Source organism: Phocoena sinus, chromosome 19 (assembly GCF_008692025.1).
Source record: "Phocoena sinus isolate mPhoSin1 chromosome 19, mPhoSin1.pri, whole genome shotgun sequence".
NCBI classification, from domain to species: Eukaryota; Metazoa; Chordata; class Mammalia; order Artiodactyla; family Phocoenidae; genus Phocoena; species Phocoena sinus.
The window spans coordinates 6,140,723-6,161,572 of NC_045781.1; the positions used below are offsets into that span (position 1 = coordinate 6,140,723).

The following is a 20,850-nucleotide window of genomic DNA, read 5'->3' on the forward strand; positions in this document are numbered from 1 at the left end:
GAGATTCATCCAAGTCACTGTGTGGAAAGTTCATTCCTTGTCATTGCTGAGCCATAGTGTTCCATCCTACAGACATAGAGCATGGGCCCTTCACCTGCTGCCGGACACTGGGTCATTTCCGGCTTAGGCTGTAATGAACACAGATGCTGCAGGCACCCGTCACAGGCCTTTGGATGGATATCTGCTGTCATTTCTCTTGCGGAAATACTCGGGCGTAGAATGGCCAGGTCCTGTGCAACTAACTCTCTATTTAACTTTATAAGGAACCATCAAACTGCTTTCCACGGTGAGCTCATGGTCTTACAGCAAAGGTGGAGAGATGGGGAGGCTCAGCACCCTCACCAGCACCCAAAACTCTGTGATCCAGACATAAAGAACAGACGCGTGGTTGCCAAGGGGGAGGGGGGAGGGGGGAGGGTTGGAGTGGGAGTTTGGGATTAGCAGATGCAAAGTATTATATATAGAATGGATAAACAACAAGGTCTTACCGTATAGCACAGAGAACTATATTCAATATCCTGTGATAAACCATCATGGAAAAGAATGTGTATATATATTCTTTTTCATATATGAATATGTACATATATTTTCATATATGTACAACTGAATCACTTTGCTTTACATTAGAAATCAACATTAAATCAACTATACTTTAGAGACTCCCCTGGCGGTCCAGTGGTTGGGAGTCCGTGCTCGCACCGCAGGGGACTCGGGTTCGATCCCTGGTTAGGGAACTAAGATCCTGCAAGCCACAGGGCGCAGTCAAAAAATAGATAAATAAATAAATAAACTATACTTTAATAAAATAAAAATTTTTTAAAACCCTCTGTGGTCGACTCTGTTAGTATCAGTATCACTGATGGTGTCGCCCCTTCCCGACCCCAGGTGATCCGGACGGACACATTCAAACACCTGCGGCACCTGGAGATCCTGCAGCTGAGTAAGAACCTGGTGCGCAAGATCGAGGTGGGCGCCTTCAACGGGCTGCCCAGCCTCAACACCCTGGAGCTGTTCGACAACCGGCTGACGACAGTGCCCACGCAGGCCTTCGAGTACCTGTCCAAGCTGCGGGAGCTCTGGCTGCGGAACAACCCCATTGAGAGCATCCCGTCGTACGCCTTCAACCGCGTGCCCTCGCTGCGCCGCCTCGACCTGGGCGAGCTCAAGCGGCTGGAGTACATCTCCGAGGCAGCCTTCGAGGGCCTGGTGAACCTGCGCTACCTCAACCTGGGCATGTGCAACCTCAAGGACATCCCCAACCTGACGGCCCTGGTGCGCCTGGAGGAGCTGGAGCTGTCGGGCAACCGGCTGGACCTGATCCGCCCGGGCTCCTTCCAGGGCCTGACCAGCCTGCGCAAGCTGTGGCTGATGCACGCCCAGGTGGCCACCATCGAGCGCAACGCCTTCGACGACCTCAAGTCGCTGGAGGAGCTCAACCTGTCCCACAACAACCTGATGTCGCTGCCCCACGACCTCTTCACGCCCCTGCACCGCCTCGAGCGCGTCCACCTGAACCACAACCCCTGGCACTGCAACTGCGACGTGCTCTGGCTGAGCTGGTGGCTCAAGGAGACGGTGCCCAGCAACACGACGTGCTGCGCGCGCTGCCACGCGCCCGCCGGCCTCAAGGGGCGCTACATCGGCGAGCTGGACCAGTCGCACTTCACCTGCTACGCGCCCGTCATCGTGGAGCCGCCCACGGACCTCAACGTCACCGAGGGCATGGCCGCCGAGCTCAAGTGCCGCACGGGCACGTCCATGACCTCCGTCAACTGGCTGACGCCCAACGGCACCCTCATGACCCACGGCTCCTACCGCGTGCGCATCTCTGTCCTGCACGACGGCACGCTCAACTTCACCAACGTCACCGTGCAGGACACGGGCCAGTACACCTGCATGGTGACGAACTCGGCCGGCAACACCACCGCCTCGGCCACGCTCAACGTCTCGGCCGTGGACCCCGTGGCGGCTGGAGGCGCCGGGGGCGGCGGGGGCGGCCCCGGGGGCGGGGGCGGCGGCGGGGGCAGCGGCGGCTACACCTACTTCACCACGGTGACGGTGGAGACCCTGGAAACGCAGCCCGGGGAGGAGGCCCTGCAACCGCGGGGGACCGAGAAGGAGCCGCCGGGGCCCACGACGGACGGCGTCTGGGGCGGGGGCCGGCCGGGGGAGGCGGCCGGCCCGGCCTCGTCGTCCACCACGGCACCCGCCCCGCGCTCCTCGCGCCCCACGGAGAAGGCGTTCACGGTGCCCATAACGGACGTGACGGAGAACGCCCTCAAGGACCTGGACGACGTCATGAAGACCACCAAGATCATCATCGGCTGCTTCGTGGCCATCACGTTCATGGCCGCCGTGATGCTCGTGGCCTTCTACAAGCTGCGCAAGCAGCACCAGCTCCACAAGCACCACGGGCCCACGCGCACAGTGGAGATCATCAACGTGGAGGACGAGCTGCCCGCCGCCTCCGCCGTGTCCGTGGCCGCCGCCGCCGCTGTGGCCGGCGGGGGTGGCGTGGGCGGGGACAGCCACCTGGCCCTGCCCGCCCTGGAGCGCGACCACATCAACCACCACCACTACGTGGCGGCCGCCTTCAAGGCGCACTACAGCAGCAACCCCAGTGGCGGGAGCTGCGGGGGCAAGGGTCCGCCCGGCCTCAACTCCATCCACGAACCTCTGCTCTTCAAGAGCGGTTCCAAGGAGAACGTGCAAGAGACGCAGATCTGAAGCCTCCGGCCTGCCGGGCAAGGGGGCACCCCCGGGGCGGGGGCCGGACCGGGACCCTGCCCCCAGCCCCAGCCCCAGCCCCGCACAGGGGAGGTCGGGGCAAGCAGCTCGGAGCCCCACCCGCGTCCGCACCCCAGGGCATCTCGCCCCAGCGAGGACAGTGCGGGGCTCCGGGAATGGAACCCCCGGGGTTCCGGCCTCGCCCCCCTCCCTGGTCGCGGGAGGGGATGCAGGACGGGAGTGGCCGGAACCCTCCGCTTTTCCTCCTCGCTCTCCCGACCAACTGCTCCCGGCCCTCCGCCTTCCGGGGGAGAGAGGAGCTTTTTTCAGGGGTGTCCTCTCCCCTCACCCCCAACAGCCCTCCTTTTACGATTCAGTTTTTGCAGTTTGACGCCTGTCCCCACCCCACCCCCAGCCCCGCCCTCTAAACTGAAGAGACAGCCACGTGGTCAGAGCCTCCCGAGCCCCTGGCCCTGCCCTGGGGGAGTCCATTCCCGGCCCCTGGTCCCCATTGGCCGGGGGCGGGGCGGCCTCAGCCCGCCCCCCACCGTTGCCCCCAGCCCTCTCCTGCCCCACAGACTCTTTTGATACTGAAGGGAGGTTTGCGTCAACGACTACCTGCTCTGTAATTACTTTAAAAAAAAAAAACACGGAAAAAGTTAAAAAAAATTTTTTTTTTTTGGTTATGAAAGCATGGAGGAGAGAGAAAAGAAAGGGAACATGGGTGGGCAGTAGAATGAGAAGATGGAAAACTCCAGGCCCCATCTGGAAGGTCAGTGGGAGAGCCGGCACCTCTGAGTGGTCTTAGGCCCCTACCCTTTCACCTCCGAGGCCCTAGAGAGGGGCTTGGTCACCCAGCACGCCTGGCATTTGTGTTTATTCTGCCTGCACCCCTTTTGAGGCATGTACTGGGGTCCTCTCCCCCAACCTCCCACCTAACAGCAGAAACCTAGGGGGCTTGGGGCTTCCCTGGTGGCGCGGTGGTTGAGGGTCCGCCTGCCGATGCAGGGGACACGGGTTCGTGCCCCGGTCCAGGAGGATCCCACGTGCCGCGGAGCGGCTGGACCTGTGAGCCATGGCCGCTGGGCCTGCGCGTCCGGAGCCTGTGCTCCGCAGCGGGAGAGGCCACAGCAGTGAGAGGCCGCATACCGCAAAGAAAAAAAAAAAAGAAAAGAAAAGAAACCTAGGGGTCTTATCTCCTGGGGCTGTCGTTACAAGGTACCACAGACTGGGTGGCTCAGAACGACAGAATTTAGTGTCTCAGTTCTAGAGTCCAAGGTCAAGGTGTGGGCAGGGCCGTGCTCCCTCTAGAACCTGTTGGGGAAGGTCCTTCTCTGCCTCTTCCAGCTTCTGGTCGCCTCAGATGTACCTTGACTGGTGGCAGTGTCACCCCAGTCTCCACAGCACCTTCCCTGTGTGCATGTGTGTCTCTGTGTCCAGATTTCCCCTCTTTATAAGTCATTGGATTGGGAACCACCCTACTCCAGACAACCTCATCCTGGTCATCTGCAAAGACCCTATTTCCAAATAAGGTCACATTCACAGGTCGTGGAGGGGAGGACGCAATTCATCCCATCTCAGAGCCAAACCAGAGGAGTGAGCTGGGGGGAGGGGTGCGCCAGCGGGGCCAGCGGAGCAGGAGGGGGCTGAACTTTCGTCTTGTTAACTCAGCAGCAGGAGGCAGAGCCCTCGGAGAGACGAAGGCCAGCGAGTGGGAGCAAATACCAGCGATCGGCTAGGCCACTGCGCAGGTGCTGGTACGGCTGGGGCAGCCCAAAGTACCAGCGTTGCCGCCTCCAGAGCACCAGGTCCCCGCCCCAGGGCCGCCGTTTCTCGCTGTCCAGACAGACAGAGGCCAGTGGAAGCAGGATGAGGCACTGCTCTGGGCAGACACAGCTGCGGACACACAGGGCTGGGCCCCCGGGAGCAGCTCTCGTCTCAGCCCCATTCTCCCCTCGGCCCAGACTGGCCCGCGTACAGGGCAGGCCTGGCGCATGCGCAGGACGGCCAGACCCTGTGGAGTCCACTGAGGGTGGAGCGGGCAGGAAGCCCCCACGACCCCACCGGGGCCCTGTGTCCTCTGAGAGGGCCTGGACCGGGTCCGTGCGCCTGGCCCTGCGCCTCCTCCCTGCCTGTTTCTGCCCCACAGCATCTTATCTCCCCCCACCGCCCCCATCTGGAGCTCTTAAAGCAGATTCTTGCCTTATCACCCGTGGCAGCTCCCTCTAACGCGACATGTCTGGGGTCCCTGGCCCTATCTGTCTGGCTTGTCTGCTTGGGACTCTCCTCTAGTGCGACGCCTGGCTCCCCCTCGCTCCCGCTCTCATGCTCTCTTTCTCTCTCGTCCTCTTTCAGGGCCCCCAGATACTGGTTGCCATGGTATCACTGCAGCGGGTACCAGGTGGTGGTGGGGGGCAGGGAGCCGACACTGCCGCAGTCTCCTCCATTTCCGATGCCAGGCACCCGCGAGGCGCCGTGGCTGGGGCTCATTGGGGGGGCACTCGGCGCCTCCACAGGCCTCGCAGGCTTCTCCTTGGCCATGGGAGGTGGGGAGAGCGGAGGGATGGGCATGGGAGTGAGAATATAAGGGGGCGAAAGAGGGGTGGCTGGTGGCATCGTGGCCGGGGGAGGGGAGGATAAAAGGTGAGAAGGCAAGGTGAACAGAAGTATGATCAGGCTGGAGGGAGGGAGGTTCGAGGAGGGGCCGGGGGAAGGGACCCCTCCATGGGAGCTGGTGGAGTTGGGGGCCCACTGAGGCTAGGATGAGCCGAACTCCAGCTCCTGCAGTCTTGTGGGGAGAGGGTCATGACCAGGCCAGGCCTCCCTCGGACCTTGGGGGAGATGAGGGCCTGGCTGGAGACAGAATGGCAGCCAGCCCAGAGGAGGCAAGGGCGGCAGCTGGAGGGATGGAGATGCGGGAAAAGGTGGAGAGACAGCGATGGGAGTGAGAGAGATCTGAGATGGAGACAGAACCAAGGGAGGAAAACACTGGAGGAGGAATGCTGACAAACACGGGTGCCAAGGCACGGGGGGGGGGGGGGGGGGGGGGGGACGGGGCGGGGAGCGGCCGCAGGGTAGGGATTGGAAACACAGGAGCAAGGGGACAGACAGAGCCCAGAGTCCCCCGTCACCATCTCCTCTCTCTTGCTCCCAACCCTGTCTACCCCAACCCAAGCAGGATGCAGTTTCCATGACAACCTGGCCGGCCAGAAAGGGGGGCAGGGGACTGCAGAGGAAATTTTCCACATCAGCAGGAAGAGGATGTGATGCAGAGAAGGAATGGGCTGGATACATGGGGGGGGGGGCGCCACACAGGGCCTGGAACCCCAAAATATCTCGCCCACTGCCTCCCAGGATTCTCATCCTGCCCCCAGGTGGCGCCCCCCACACCCCCATCTCTGGGCCATAGCGGGGGAGGGGGAGGGTTCCAGAGAGGCTCAAGGGTCAAATGTCCAAAGTTCAGCCGCTGCCCAAACCTCGTGTGTGGGGTGAGGTGGGGGGATGGGAGGCAGCAAGCAGCTGCGGAGCTCTGACCGCAGGCCACCAAATCCAAGGGCATGGCTCTCAACACGGTCCCGAGGAAGGTGGGGATACTGGGCTACGGCCGCCTCGGTGAGTCCTTGACTGTCTGGGGCTTCTTCCCCAGGCCCCTTTCTAGAGCCTCAAAAGCCCCTGTCCTCCACAAACATACTTTTCTTCTGTGTCTTTATCTGTGGCTTGGCTGCCTCTGGCTGCCTAAGTGTCTTCCACTTCTCACCGCGTGGCTCCAGCCCCCTCGGGATCTCCGTCCTCCCCTTTCTGAGTCTCTGCCCCCCACCTAAGTTTTTGTGTCCCCCGACTCTGGGTCAATGAACTCCCTCCCTCACCTCTGTCATTCCCTCTCCGGGCCTCTGTCCCCCCCTCTCCAGGTCTCCGTCCCCCGCTCTCTGGGTCTCTGTGCCCCTCTCTCTGAGTCTCTTTCCTTCTCCCCAGGACAGTCCCTGGTCTCCCACTTGCTGACTCAGGGACCAGAACTGGGCCTAGAACTTGTTTTTGTCTGGAATCGTGACCCAGGACGAATGGCGGGGAGTGTGCCCCCTACCCTTCAGCTCCAGAACCTTGCTGCCCTCGGGGAGAGGTCAGTGACCTCGCTGTGAGAGAATGGGACTCTCTGAAGCTGCTGTTCTGGCCTCCCTTAGGTGCTGTGTGCTCTCATGTGATTCCCTTACCCTCTCTGGACCTTGGTTCACCCAAATGTGAAATAGCACAAGCCTCTGTCTTATTTCCCTTCCCAGGCCAGGGCGAAGAGTGACAGGCCTCCATAGACTCTGGGAATCTGGGGAGGGGAGGTCTAATACCTCTTCAAGGTCCTCGCTGCCTCTCTCCCCTCTCCCAGGCACCCTGACCTTGTGGTGGAAGTGGCCCATCCCAAAATAATCCACGAATCTGGGGCAGAAATCCTGCGCTATGCCAATCTCCTGGTGAGCTCTGTGTCTTCCGCCTTGGCACCACCCCGCCCTAAAGTAGGATCCATCTCCTGACCTCAGCCCCTCCCTACCTTCATCTGCCCCAGGTGGGATCCCCCTCAGCCCTGGCTGACCAGGCCACAGAGCGGCAGCTCCTGGAGGCCTCGCATTGCTGGGGCCACGCTGTGTTCGTGGCCCGGGGGGCCCTCTGGGGCACTGAGGACATCGCCAGATTGGACGAAGCCGGGGGCCTCCAGGTGAGGGCCTGCTGGGCTCCCTGGGAACCGGAGGGGGCCAACAGAGACCCCCAGTCCCCCCGACTCTGGCTCTCACTTCCAGAGCCTCCGTGTCACCATGGCCACACACCCTGATGGCTTCCGGCTTGAGGGACCCCTGGCTACGGCGCACAGCACTGGGCCTCGCACTGTGCTCTATGAAGGCCCTGTCCGCGGGCTCTGCCCCCTTGCCCCCCGAAACTCCAATACCATGGCTGCCGCTGCCCTGGCCGCCCCCAGCCTGGGCTTCGACCGTGTGATCGGAGTGCTTGTGGCCGATTTCAGGTGAGCGAAGCTGAGCGGGGGTCTGGGCTGGGGCCAGGCCAGCCGGACTGACCACCCTGCTTGCCCCAGCCTCAAGGACATGCATGTGGTGGATGTGGAGCTGAGCGGACCCCCGGGCCCCAAAGGCCGAAGCTTTGCTGTGCACACCCACAGAGAGAACCCCAGCGAGCCAGGCGCTGTCACCGGTTCTGCCACCATCACCACCTTCTGGCGCAGCCTCCTGGGTGCGGCCACGCTCCTCCCCGGCGCTCCTCTCCCCAAGCCCTGGGCTCTTGTGCTCTCCAGAGCTTGGGTCTCAGGCTCTCTGAGTCTGCAGTTCTGATTCTGTCTCTATCGATTGATCTTTATTCCTTAGTCTCCTTAACCTTCTACTACACGACGCTGAATCTTTATAGATCTCTATCTCTGTCCAAGTCTCCTCTCTCCGAGCCTCTGTGTCCCCCTCTGTCTGGGCCTCTAGCATGTGAGTCTCTGTCTACCCCCCAGGTCTCTGTCCCTCTATCTCTGGAATGTGGTGCCTCTCTCTGGGTCTCAGTCCCTCCCTCTAGGTCTCCACCTTGGTCTGTCCCTTCTTCCAAGTGTCTGTCACTCCTTATTTCTCTGTCTCAGCCTTTCATTCCCCGTATCTCCTCCGCAGGCTGTTGCCACCTGCCCTCCAAGCCGGGGATCCATCTCTGCTAAGAAGCCTCCTCCTTCCCAAGAGAACATCCTCATCTCATTATTTACCTCCCACTCCCACCGCCACCGCCCGGCTGCTGCCTCAGTATCCCCAGACCTCCCTCCTGTCTCAGTAAATATTGGAGACTCTTCTCCCTGCATAGTCTGGTGTCTGATCACTTGTTTCCCTTCTGTGACGTCACGCTTTGTCTTCACACTAGGCATGATGTCATCACAGGGAGCGGGCATACAGAGTAGCAACACCCCTGGAAGCTATCGGGAGAGCCTATTCACTACATTTCCCATAATCCTTCGAGTAGCAGGGGGCGTGGAAGTGTGCGAAGGAGAGGGTCGCCTCAGGGCACATTTCCGGGACTCACCGCGGGCGCCAACGGAAGTTGTAGTCCCGCGTTCTCGGGGGCGACAGCGAACTTCCGGGCCACGCCGCCCGGGCGTTCCGTGCGGAGCAAGAGCTCTCGCGAGGGTCGCCGGAAGTCGTAGTCCGGCTCGCGGGGGCCGCCGGGAGCTGTACTCCGTCCCTCCTGCCCAGTCACCGCGGTGCTGCCCGCCCTGTTCTCGGAGGCCAGAGCCGCCGACCAGGGGGATGCGGGAGCCCCCGGTTCGGGGGAACAGAGAGGCAGGCGGGGTGAGGGTCGTTGCTAGGCAACGGGCTAGCGCCACGGTTGGGGTACGGGTCGGGGAGAGCGCTCTGTTACTCGGTGTCCGGGGAGGGGGCCCTGTTGCCAGGTGACAGGAGGAGAGAACTGTTGGTCAGTGACAGGGGAGGGGAGTCTTCTGTTGCTAGGCGACCAGAAGAGACCCTGTTACCTAGAGACAGGGGAGGAGCCTTCCTCTATTGCTTCCTCTAAGTAACCTGAGGAGAGACTGGTTACCTAGTGGGGGGGGGGGGGGTCCTCTGCTGCTAGGTAACCAGAGAGGAAGCCTGTTACCTAGGGACAGGGGAGGGGGGTTCTCTGTTGCTAGGTGACCACCATAGGGGACCCTTTCACTTAGGGATGTGGCGGGGGTGGTCCTCTGTTGCTAAGTGAGCAGAAGAGAGAGCTTTTTTCCTAGAAATAGGGGATGGAGGTACTCTGTTGCCAGGAGAGCGCCAGGAAAGCAGTCAGTGGCCCGGCGGCCGCTCAGGCTGCCTGAGCCCCCACTCAATGACGGTGCCCCCAGGGCGTGCTGGCAGGTTCAGCTTCCTGATCCCAGGGCCGAGTACCTTTTCCCCCACCCTCATCCCCAAGCAGGAGCCGAGCACGGCATGTCCCAGGCCCCAGGAGCTCAGCCAAGCCCGCCCTCCGTTTACCACGAACGGCAACGCCTGGAGCTCTGTGCCGTCCACGCCCTCAACAACGTCCTGCAGCAGCAGCTCTTCAGCCAGGAGGCTGCCGATGAGATCTGCAAGAGGTGACCATCACCCACCCCAACCCCTGGAGAAGCAGGGCTCACAGAGGTGGGGCAACCCACCTGGGTCTCAGCAAGGCAGGGGCAGAGCCCCGGGGCTTTCTGCTGCCCCATCCCCTGCCTGGGCTGGACTCTGGGACTCAGAGATTGAGAGTGCCTCCTACGCCTGTTCACCCCTCTCGCCTCAGCCCCAGATCAGGCCACATCCTTTTATGTGGGCCCTCATCCCCCACTCTCCTCTGGCCTCCCAGCTTCCGGTTTATCTCGTTCAGTCCAGGCTACATAGAGCTCCCGCGGTGACCCTGCCCCTCTCCTGCTCCCAGTGCTCCCGTGGCTCCCCAGCACACTGGCAGAAGTCCCAAGCTCTGCAGTTTGATAACCAAAACCCTGTGTGCTGTGATCCCCACCCGTCTCTGTCGCTTCGTATCTCACTGCTCCCCTCCAAGCAAGTTCCTCTCCAGTCCCCGAAAGAGCCCCGCCACGGTGCCTCTGGGCCTTTGCACAGGCTATTCTTTCTGCCTGGCACAGCTTTCTCCTCTTGGCAGCCTGGAATGTTCCTCCTCACTCCTCAAGATTTCAAACATCACTCCTTTGTTATCTCTCTGCCGGATCCCCTCCTCTCTGTCCCCACAGCTCTGGCCCCATCATCTCCTAGACCCTCCCCTCAGCCTCCAGTCTCTCCCCTCCAGTCAATTCCCAGCATGATCCTACAACAGAGATGACCCTTTCTCCCCATCTCTTGCTCACGGCCCTCCTGTGCCCGTGCCGCTGCCCCAGCATGCTCAGGCAAAGTCCCAGCCCCTCGGACTGATTATTTTAGAACGTATTCGTCTCCTCTGTCATTCAAAGCAGGGATCAATCAACTCTTTCATGGCAAGGCCATGCTGGAGACCCAGAGATAAGTCCGCTATGAGCCCTGCGCTGAGGGAAGCCAGGGAAACAGATACACAGAAAAAGAATACACGACTTTCCCCTCTCCGACCCCTCCCCCTGCCCTGCCCACCAAAGGCCCAGAGACAGAACAAAGGTGCCATTGTCCAGAGGAGGTAGAGCCCAGAGAGACAAGTGGTGGTGGGGTGGGCCTCCTGGGCTTGGGGACAGCTGGACGAAAGGCTGGGGGTAGCAGCACAGGAGATGTGGTTGGGGACAGGTGGCTACAACGGGTGGGGTGGGCCTGAAGCCAGGAGGCCAGCAGGGGACAGGTCTGCAAGGCCAGGCTGAAGGGCTGGGGCTCTCTCCTGGGGTGACGGGGGTGCCAGGAAGGGCTGGGAGCAGGGGCAGGGCCGAGGCAATGCTGGGTGTAGAAAGAGCCCCCAGGAGGGGGAGGATTGGAAGCTGGGGGAGGGACAGGGCACACATCCTCGAGGCCAGGGCAGAGAGGGTACGGGGACAGGAGCAGGGCTTGGGGCTGATGAGCCACGGGGATTGAGGAGAGGGAAGAGTCCCAAGGCAGGGTGACTCACGGACCCTGGGACTCTTTGGCTTTGTGGGGGAGGGGGAGGCCTTTCCAGAGAACCCCCAACTCAGGAGGCCCTGACCACCTCCCAACCAGGTTGGCCCCAGACTCCCGGCTGAACCCCCATCGCAGCCTCCTGGGCACCGGCAACTATGACGTCAACGTGATCATGGCCGCCCTGCAGGGGCAGGGCCTGGCCGCCGTGTGGTGGGATAGAAGGAGGTGCGACCGAAAGCACTGTGTCCTGTGTGCTGAGCTTGGCACAGTGGGTGCGGTGTGATGGTGGTCAGTGTGGGACAAAGCAGGAGGAGGGGATGGGTGGAAGGTTTGCATGGGTGGATCATGGACGGCTGGCAGACCGAGGGGTTGGGAGGTGGCAGAGGGATGACTCGATGGTCAACGGGATAGGCTGATGGTAACTGGGTAAGTGCATGGTGAATGGGTGGCTGGATGTGCTGGGTAGGTGGTTGGGTGATGGGATGATACGAATGGTTGGGTGGCTGAGTGGCTGAGTGAGTAAAGGATGAACAGTTGGTAGGCAGTGGTTACCAGATAGGCGGTTGGGTAGACGAACGGATAAATGGATGGATGCGTGGACGGAAAGGATGAATGAAGCGTTGGGTGGACGGTGGAGAAGCCGCTGGGCTGCTGGCTGGCTGCTGGCTGATTGAATCAGTGGGTGGATGATGACGGGGTGAAGCGTTGATGGGCTGGATGGTGGGTGATTGTTAGATGGCTGGGAGGCCTGGATGGGTGAGTGGGTGGGCAGGTGCTGTATAATGGATGGATAATGGGTAGAATCAGCAGTAGATGTGTCAGGAGCGGATGGGGAATGGGGTGCGTGGTGGAGTTGTTGGGCGCTTGGATGGATGGAGATAGGTGCATAAGGGACGGGTAATGGATGGACAGGCAGATGGTGGATGGTGAAGGGGGAGTTGCCGGGTGGGGGGTGGCTGACTGGGAGGTCTGGGTGGGGAGGGCGAGCAGGTGAGTAGAAGGAAGCAAGGGGTGGGTCGGCGGAAGAGAGTCCCTGGGTGGCTCGGGCAGCCACCGCTGCCACCAGCCTGGGCCCCCCACACCTGGTAACGCTGGGCTGGCGGGCGCCTGCAGAGGCCGGGCCCTGACCGTGGCATCCCTGCCCCGCCATGCAGGCCCCTGTCCCAGCTGGCGCTGCCCCGGGTGCTGGGGCTGATCCTGAACCTGCCCTCGCCTGTGTCCCTGGGGCTGCTCTCCCTGCCGCTGCGCCGGCGGCACTGGGTGGCCCTGCGCCAGGTGGACGGCGTCTACTACAACCTGGACTCCAAGCTGCAGGCGCCCGAGGTCCTGGGCAACGAGGATGGTGTCAGGTGAGGAGAGGGGGTGACTCCAGGGCTGGGCGCCAGACACCTCTCCCCGGGGGGCACCCCCAGGCACCCCCCAGGCCTCAGTCTCCTTGTTTCTCCGCCCAGGGCCTTCCTGGCAGCCGCGCTGGCTCAGGGCCTGTGCGAGGTACTGCTGGTGGTGACCAAGGAGGTGGAGGAGAAGGGCTCCTGGCTGCGGACAGACTGACCCCGAGGAGGAGGGGACCACGGCCGCCCGTGGGCGTGGCCCCCCGCGCATCCACATTCGGTTCCCAGCGCCGGGGGAAGGGCCAGGCCCCGCACCTCCTGGACCCAGCGGAGGTCCCAGCCCCTTCCTCGCATCCCCTCCCCACCCCCCACATGCCACTGCTGCCTCAATAAACCAGATGGATGATTTGCTCCCAGCCTGGCCTGAGTCTCACTGGGGGCCCCTTTCCTTCAGTTACGCTGGTTTATCAGAGAGACCCAGGCAGGCCTGGCCAGGATCAGAGCTCTCTGCCACCTCCCGGCTTGGTCACTCATCTCTCGGGCCTCAGTTTCCTCATGGTGGTGGGCCCAGGGGAAAACAATGCAAATGCCTGCCCTCTCGAGGCACCTGGGAGAGACCAGGAGTGAACAGAGAGACGCAGTCCAGGGTGTTTAGGGAGATAAGCCCCAAGGAGAAGGAGAAGGTTTACTTCTTGACTCCCAACTCATCTACCAACTGCAGTCATGGCCCCAAAAGATGTCCAAATCCTCATCCCCGGAACCTGCGAATATGTTCAGATGCGTGGCAAAGGGGAACGGGAACGAAGGTTGCTAATCCGCTGACCTTAAAATCGGGAAATTATCCTGCATTGTCTGAATCGGCCCGATGTAATCCTGAGGGCCATTAAAAGTGAAGCAAGCACGGGACTTCCCTGGTGGTCCAGTGGTTAAGACTCCACTCTTCCACGGCAGGGGGCCTGGGTTCAATCCCTGGTCAACACCACATGCACGGCAGTGCAGCCAAAAAAAAAAAAAAAAAAGTGGAGGTTGGAGAGGAGAATCTCAGACATGACTAAGGAAGCAGCATCAAAGAGATGCTACACGGAGGGAGGCACTTTGAGACAAGAGGGGTCACGGGCCAGGAAACGCAGGCAGCCTCTAGGCTCTAGGCTCTAGCCTCTAGCTAGCCTCTAGGCTCTAGGAGGTGAAATACACAAGGAAACGGATTCTCCCCCAGGCTCCCAGAAGGAACCAGCCCTGCCCACAGCTTGACTCTAACCCAGTGAGACTCATTTTGGACTTCCGACCTCCAGAAATGTAAGAGAATCAATGTGTGTTGTTATAAGCCACTACCTTTGCTAGAGTAGCCAGGGAAAGGAACACCAGGAAAAGGAACACAGCGTAGAATTCCTCAGGGCAGTGGAAGGTGTTGCTGAGGAGGTGTTTGAGCAAAGACTGGAAGAAGGGAAGGGAGAGAGGCAGGTACGGAGAGGTCTGCAGGAGAAGCATTCCAGGTAGAGAACAGGCAGTGCAAAGGTCCTGAGGCATGCTGGTGTGGCTGGAACTGAGGGAGCGAGGGAGAGAGAGGGTGGAGAGGTGACGGAGGGGGAAGATGGTGGCCAGTGGGACTTGAGCAGAGGAAGGACAGACTCCCACTGGGTGTCCTCTCCACAGTCTCCCCTGAGCAGCCCCCATCCTGTCCTGTACCCTTCCCCCAGGGCCCCCTGTCCCTCCGGGTCTGGCCTGTGCAGCTGGATGCTTGCCCTCCTCAGCTCTCGGGCTGGGAGGAAGACACAAGGGGATGGATGTAAAGACCCCCAGTCACAGTGGTGGGGTGTTTTAATAGGGGTCCCATGGGACAAGGTGGGGGGCCACAGGAAGATGAGGGGTCCTGGGGGAGCTGGCTGAGGGGTGTTCTCCAGGGAGCCAGTGGGAAGGGAGGGAGGGCCCATTCCAGAATTAGAAACAGCCCAGATTGAGACCTGGAATGTTGAGGGAGATGATTTCTCCAGTAGCTATTTGAGGAGGTGATAAAGAGATAAGGGTGGATCCTGGCAGGTCCACAGCCCACAGGGCCTCCAAGAGCAGCTGAGGGGCTGGACCTGGTCCAGGGCAATGGGTAGGGCTGTGAGCAGGGGGGCAGGTCGGTCCTGAGTGCAGAAAGACCCTCTGGGGCCATGTGGGGGAAGGCTGGAGGCTGGGAGGCCCGGGAGGAGGCTGAGGGTCCCAGTGGGAGAGGACGAGTCAGGGCCTGAGTTCAGGACCCTGGGGGCAGAGTGGAGGTGACAAGAGAATCAGGGCAGGCTCTGGGGGTGGGAGACGGGCAGGGGAGGAGGACCCAGTGTCTGGCCCTGGGGCCTGGGGGACAGATGGGACCGAGGGAGGAGGAGTGGGTGTGGGGGACATGCTGAGCTCAGGGGGATGTAAGGAGTGTGACAGGCTGGGTAACATCAGGGGAGGAGGACCAGGGTCAGGGACCCAGGAGATGGCCCCCATCCCCGTCTGTCTTTCTGTCTCTGAGTCCCTGTCTCTTGCTCTCTCTGGGTCTCCCTCTGCATCCATCTCTCGGTTTTTCTCCCCATCTCCTCCAGCTGTCTCTCAGCCTCTGTTTCTTGCAGTTTTAGGGGTCATGGGCCTAAGACTGTGAGGGAGGAACATGGGCAAAAGAGGGGCCCCCCACTAGGTGGCAGGCAGATATGGGGGACCTGGAGGCACAGGGAGGCCGTGGGCAGGGAGAGGCAGGCAGGGCCCAGCTGGGGGCATCTCCCCGGGCCCGCCTCAGGCTGTGCTCCACCCAGACAGTAAATTCTGAGAGGGACACAAGAAAGAAGGCAGGAGCAGGTGCCGGCAGGACATGCTGACCCGTGGTGATGGGGGCACTTGGGCTTGGCGGGCTCTGGTTCCCAAGACCTCAGAGGTCAAAGGGCAACTTGTAAAGTGAAAAGTCAAGCAGCACGTGAGGGGAAACTGCTGGGGTCCCGGGACACCCCAACTCAGGGGTGCCCCCAACACCCGCCCAGTCTCTGACTCCCTCTGTCCCTCCCTTTGGGTCCCTCTCTTGGGCTCTCTTTCTGGGTGTTTCTGTCTCTCCGTGTCGCTCTCAGCTTCTGGGGCCCCCTCCTGCCCCCTGTGCCTGTCGCCTGTCCCATCTGGTCCCAGACAGCCTGGCGGGGCTCCCTGAGTGTTTCTATTCCTGGGCCTGAGTGACCTCCCCAGGTGCCTTCTCAGTGGTGGCCTAATATGGTCAGAGCGGGAGCCCAGAGGGCAAGGGTGGGACCTGGGAAGGGGGCGTGGGGGTCCCTGCAGCCTCCCTCCTCCTGCTCCCAGCTCCCCCCCAGGCGCTAACCCCTCCTGCTCTGCAGGCTGGGCCAGCGCATGGATTGAGCGCTTACTGTTTGCCCCTTATGGTGGGTGCAGACAGGCCCATGCAGCCTTGAAAGCCCCCACCTGCTGGGGCCACCTCACTTCTCACAAGCCTGAGTCAGGCTGTCCCTTGTCCCAGGGTGCCCAGCCAGGCTGGTCCCAGAGCATCGGTTGGCGGGGGCTCCTGGGGATCCCGTTTCCCTTTGGGGGCGTCCCACGCAGGCCCCCAGGGGCGTCTCTGTGCCCGCCTGGTTGCAGGAGGGAAGGAGGGGGTCCGGTCACGCGGAAGGTGCAGGGGGAGGTGACAGCTGTCCCGTGCTCCCGGGTGCTGACAGCTGAGGCCCAATTTAGCTCTTGGACAGAGCCCGGGGCTAGCCAGATAAGGCAGTGAGGGGTGCAGCCCCGCCCCCAGGGCACCCCTTAAATCACCGGGTCGGGCCCTGAGGGGTGGCCGCCAGCGATGCCAGGTGAGAGGGGCCGCGCTCCTTCCTGACTCCCCGCGTCCCGCCTGCACAGCGCTGCCCCTCTCTCTCCGACTTTCCCGTGTGTCTCTCTCTCTCTTCCTCTCGTCTCTCCATCTGTCTTTCTGTCTCTTCCGATCTCCGACCCTCCCGCTCTCCATTTCTCCCCATCCTGTTCCTAACTCTGCCTCTGTCCTTCTTTCTCTGTCTCTCTTGCCACATCCTCTCTCGTCTCTGTCTTCCCATGTCTATCTAATCTCTCTTCATCTCTTTCTGTGTATCTCTCCTCTTTCCATTTGTTTGTCTGTCTCTGTCTCCCCATCTCTGACCCTTCCGCCTCGTCACTCTCCCTTCTTCCCTGTGTGTGTGTGTGTGTGTGTGTGTGTGTGTGTGTGTGTGTGTCTGTCTGTCTGTCTCTCTCCTCACTTCTCTCTTGGTCTCTCTCAGTCGCTCCCTGTCTCTGTCTCTCTGCCTCTCCCAGAGTTTCTCTCCCCGTCTCTCTCTGACCCTACCTCTCCATCGCCCCGTATGGAGGCCGCCTGGGGCCTCTGCCGCGGTTTCTGCTGAATAAAGCTGTTTCTGTCCTCACCTCTCCGCTCCTCTCGCCTCTTTTCCTCTCTTACTCCTCTGCCTCTGAGCTCAGCACCCCCGCCCTGAACCCGGGTAGGTGGAGGTCGGAAACCCGGGGCTGGGGTCGGGGTCGGGGTTCCTCCCTGCCAGAGACTGCAAGAAACAGAGGCTGAGAGACAGCTGGAGGAGATGGGGAGAAAAACCGAGAGATGGATGCAGAGGGAGACCCAGAGAGAGCAAGAGACAGGGACTCAGAGACAGAAAGACAGACGGGGATGGGGGCCATAGACTCAGAGATGGGAGAGCCAGTGGGACAGCAGGACCTAGATACGCGGAGAAACACAGAGAGTGAGACAGGGCGACATCTCCATCTCAGAGACAGAGAGATGCGGAGACACGGAGAGAGACTGGGAGGTCGAGAGACAGAGATTAGACGGTGCCCCGCATCCCCCCAGACACGGCAGACTGGTCTGGGCAGCCCCCTCCCCCACCCGCCAGGCGGTGCCAGGCCCCAGACAACGGGCCCTTGTCCTGACAGGGCCTTGACTCTGTCGGGGCAGCTGGGGGCTGGGCTGGCTGGGCCCCGGTGTTGGGGGGGAGGGGCGGCCACCAGAAGCCTGGCCTTGGCCTCCACCCTCAGACTCTCCCTCCTCCCTCGACCTCCTCCTTCCAGCCTCCCTCTGGGGTCTCTGCCCACTCCCAGCCTGCTTTCTGCTCTGCCGGGGAAGGGGACAGGCATTTACGGAGCACCTGCTGGATGTACCTGAAATGCCTCCGGCCCCTCCCGACACCCTCTTGTCTCCCCTGTCCCTTCCTCTGTGCCCTCTGCTTGTTCTTCCTGGGCTTCTGGCTCCCTTCTTTGGAAAAGATGGGCATTTATTAAGTTCCTAGTGTTTGCCAGGCAATTTCCATACACTGTCTCTGCACCTTATACTCTTTTTGCTCTCCTGTCCCTTCCACCCCGTTTCCTTTCCCTTCTTCCTGATTTGCCTGGTCTCTCCTGCAAGGAAATGGGCATTTATTGAGCACCTACTGTGTGCTAGGGAATTTACAAACCCTGTCTCCTCTCTTATTATATACACCCTTTTCTCCCCCAATTCTTTTCTTCCTTCTCTATTCATTTCCTCTCCTTTCTGACTCTGTTCCCTCCTAGGGGAGGGAATGAACATATATTGAGGACCTACTGTGTGCCAGGCAGTTTACACACCATCTCGCCCTTCCTCACATCGTTTCCCTTCCCTGTCTGTTCTCTGTCCTCTCCTTGTCTTTCTGGGCTCTCTGCTCTCTGCCAAGGCAAGGAACACATTTATTGAGTGCCTATGGTATACCAAGCAATTGCTTGTGCTTTCTCTATTCTCCTCTCACCCTCTCATCTCCACTGACCCGTGGTTTCTGCTGTCCTCTGCTTCTTTCTGCTCTCTGCCAGGAGAGGAACTGGGCATTTATAGAGCACCTATTGTGTGCCTGGTAATTTCCTTCCACTCCCCCTCCCCCTCGATTCTCCCTGTTCCTTCATCTCTGACTTCTTATTTTCTGCTGTCTCTCCTTTCTTGGGGGAAGAAAACAAGCAATTATGGAGCACCTATTGTATGCCAGGCAATTTACACCCCACCTCATCTTCTCTTGCCTCTTTCTCCCTGCCCCGCTCATTCTGCCAGCTTCTCCCTTCCTGTGTTTTCTGGGCCTTCCTCGGGGAAGGGAACAAGCATTAACTGAGCACCTCTGTGTGCCCCATGATTTGCCGGAACGGCCTCCTCTGACATCACCTCCTCCCTTCTGCTCCACCCTATTGCCTCCTCGGCCAACCTTCCTCTCACCAGTGTCTTCCTCTTCCTCTTGTTTGCCTTCTCTTCCAAGGAAGACAGTGTGCATTCATTGAGCACCTCCTGTGTGCCTCACCCACACACTCGCATGGTCTCTTTCTCATTTCCTCTCTTCTCCCTGGTTCCTGCTCTCCTCCAGCTTCTCCCCTTCCTCTCTGCCCTGTCAGCTCTCTCCTGGGGGAGGAACTAGGCATGTACTGAGTGCCTGCTGTGTGCTACTCCTATCAGCTGTCTGTCTGTCCTGGCTTGCCCCATAGGGCCTGCGCTCCCTTCTCTCTCCCTCTCTGCTTGCTTTCCTCCTCCTGGCTGCCTCCTCTGCTCGCTGCTAGGAAGGGGGACAGGCATTTATTAAGTGCCTATTGTATGCCCACTGCTTTACCTACACTGTCTCCTTCCAGCACAGCTTCTCCTGTTCCTTCTCTCTGCTGGCGTTTCCCCTCCCCGCTCCTTTTCTTCCTGTCTTCTTTCTCCCGGGAAGAGAACCAACACTGAAGAGCACCAACCGTACGCCTAGCTATTTCCACCCCTGGCCCTCCCTCCTTTGGCTGTCTTTCCTCCCGTTTCTCCTCTGTGGTGGTTTCTTCACTTCCTTTCTGACTTGGCTCCTCTCTCCTGATGAAGGGAATGAATGGGCATTGATTGAGCACCAGCTGTGTGCCAGGCTCTTCACAAGCCCAGCGTCCCCTCCTCACACTCTCTCCCTCTCCCATTCCCTTCCTCTCTACCGCCTCTTCTCTCCCTTCCTGCTCTCCACGTCCTCCACCAGGAAAGGGTAGGGGCACTAATTAAGCACCAACTGCGTGCTGGGCAGCTCACACGGGCTGCTGCCTCTCCTCATACCCTGTGTTCTCCCCTGCCCCCTCCTCTTCCTTCTCTGCAGCGGAAGCTCTCAATTTTTCCAGAAGGAAGGGATGTAGGCAGCGACCTCAGCCACCACGGCTGTAGAAAGGGCCCATCATCTTCACGTCATGGTGCTGGGCACCGCGAGCTGATGACCGACTGGGGCTCCATTTGGATTTCCTCTTTGGGGAAAAAAAAATGTGGATCACAATAGCCACTCCCTAGGGCGGGGGAGGGAGGGCTGACTGAAGGAGACCAGGAGAGAAAGTAGGATAGACAGTGCTAGAACATGCCCACGGGAGGGAGGAGGGAGCGCTCATTCTGCTTCTGGTCGTTGAGTCCTGACTTGTCGCCCTCGTGGCCCCCTCCCTCACCTCCCTGCACGCTCTGCTCCGCCCCCGCCCCCGAGAAGCAGCTGAGGAAACTGAGGCTCAGGCGGGGGGTGGGGGGGGGGAGAATCGCCCGCCACTTGGCCCCCTCTCTCCCCCATTCTCTGGATCTCCCTCCGATTCCCAATCTCTCTCTCTCACTAGCTCTTTCTCCCCTCCCTCCCATTTTCTGGACCTCGTTCTCTCCGCACCTCTCGCTCCATCTTTTCTCTCTTTCTCTCCTGCCCCTGTCTCTCACACACTTCCTCTGCCTCTGCCCCAACCGTTTCTCTTGACACACGCATCGTCCTGCCGGAAAGGACTTCCCTCAGTGTTGCCTTTGCTTCGCGCACACCTTGATCAGGTCCTTTTCATTCTTTCTTCCTGCAGTCGCTCCTCCTCTTCCCCCTCCTCCTCCCACTTCCTCCTCCCCCTTCTGATCTGTCTCGACCTTCTGTCCATTTGTCCGTCTCTCCACAGCCACCCGCTCACAGGTTTCCTTCCTCTCACCCTTGTCTTTCACCCTGATCCTCAGTTTCTTCCTCTTTAATTCACGCACCCCCACGCTCCGCCCCACCCCACTTCTCTTCCTTAAACCGCGCTCCTATCCGTCCTTTACACCTTCCTCCGCCGCAGCCCCAGCTCGACTCCCCTGCTCTGTCACTCTCAGCCTTTCTGGAAGCCCTTCTGCTTTTCCTTCTGCCCTTGCCCCGCCCCCCGCTCCTGGCGCCCACCCCGTCCATCCTTCTACCCCCGATGGGATGGGGTGCGGAGTCCCCAGCCCTGGGCTTCCCGCTCTGGGCTCTCGGGTTAGCCCTCCGCTCCCCCTTCCTCGGCTGCTGCGGTGTCTCCTCTCTCTACCC

General features: G+C 60.6%; 4 protein-coding genes across 9 annotated transcripts in view; 3 read left to right on the forward strand and 1 right to left on the reverse strand.

Moving 5' to 3' along the window:
• Positions 1 to 3,418, forward strand: part of LRRC4B (leucine rich repeat containing 4B) — a 39,033-nt gene extending 35,615 nt beyond the window's left edge. The window contains exon 3 of the mRNA XM_032612699.1: positions 886 to 3,418. Coding sequence (XP_032468590.1) covers positions 886 to 2,727 — 1,842 coding nt within the window. The 3' untranslated portion in view covers positions 2,728 to 3,418. The remainder of the gene's footprint in view (positions 1 to 885) is intronic.
• Positions 1 to 20,850, reverse strand: part of EMC10 (ER membrane protein complex subunit 10) — a 41,573-nt gene that overhangs the window by 7,135 nt on the left and 13,588 nt on the right. The gene's annotated exons all lie outside the window — the stretch shown is intronic.
• On the forward strand, positions 6,210 to 8,552 carry ASPDH (aspartate dehydrogenase domain containing). Its single transcript, XM_032612894.1, has 7 exons — positions 6,210 to 6,339; positions 6,700 to 6,844; positions 7,103 to 7,187; positions 7,280 to 7,429; positions 7,512 to 7,732; positions 7,802 to 7,956; positions 8,370 to 8,552. The coding sequence occupies exons 1-7, from the start codon at positions 6,285 to 6,287 to the stop codon at positions 8,411 to 8,413; spliced, it is 855 nt and encodes a 284-aa protein (XP_032468785.1). The 5' UTR covers positions 6,210 to 6,284; the 3' UTR covers positions 8,414 to 8,552.
• On the forward strand, positions 8,795 to 12,994 carry JOSD2 (Josephin domain containing 2). 6 transcript variants are annotated; one of them, XM_032612960.1, is made up of 5 exons: positions 8,808 to 9,077; positions 9,640 to 9,802; positions 11,352 to 11,477; positions 12,407 to 12,601; positions 12,704 to 12,994. In XM_032612960.1, the coding sequence occupies exons 2-5, from the start codon at positions 9,657 to 9,659 to the stop codon at positions 12,801 to 12,803; spliced, it is 567 nt and encodes a 188-aa protein (XP_032468851.1). In that variant the 5' UTR covers positions 8,808 to 9,077; positions 9,640 to 9,656; the 3' UTR covers positions 12,804 to 12,994. The 6 variants fall into 6 exon arrangements, with proteins under 6 accessions (XP_032468853.1, XP_032468852.1, XP_032468851.1 ...); XM_032612959.1 differs by having other exon boundaries at positions 9,643 to 9,802; XM_032612958.1 differs by having other exon boundaries at positions 8,809 to 9,035.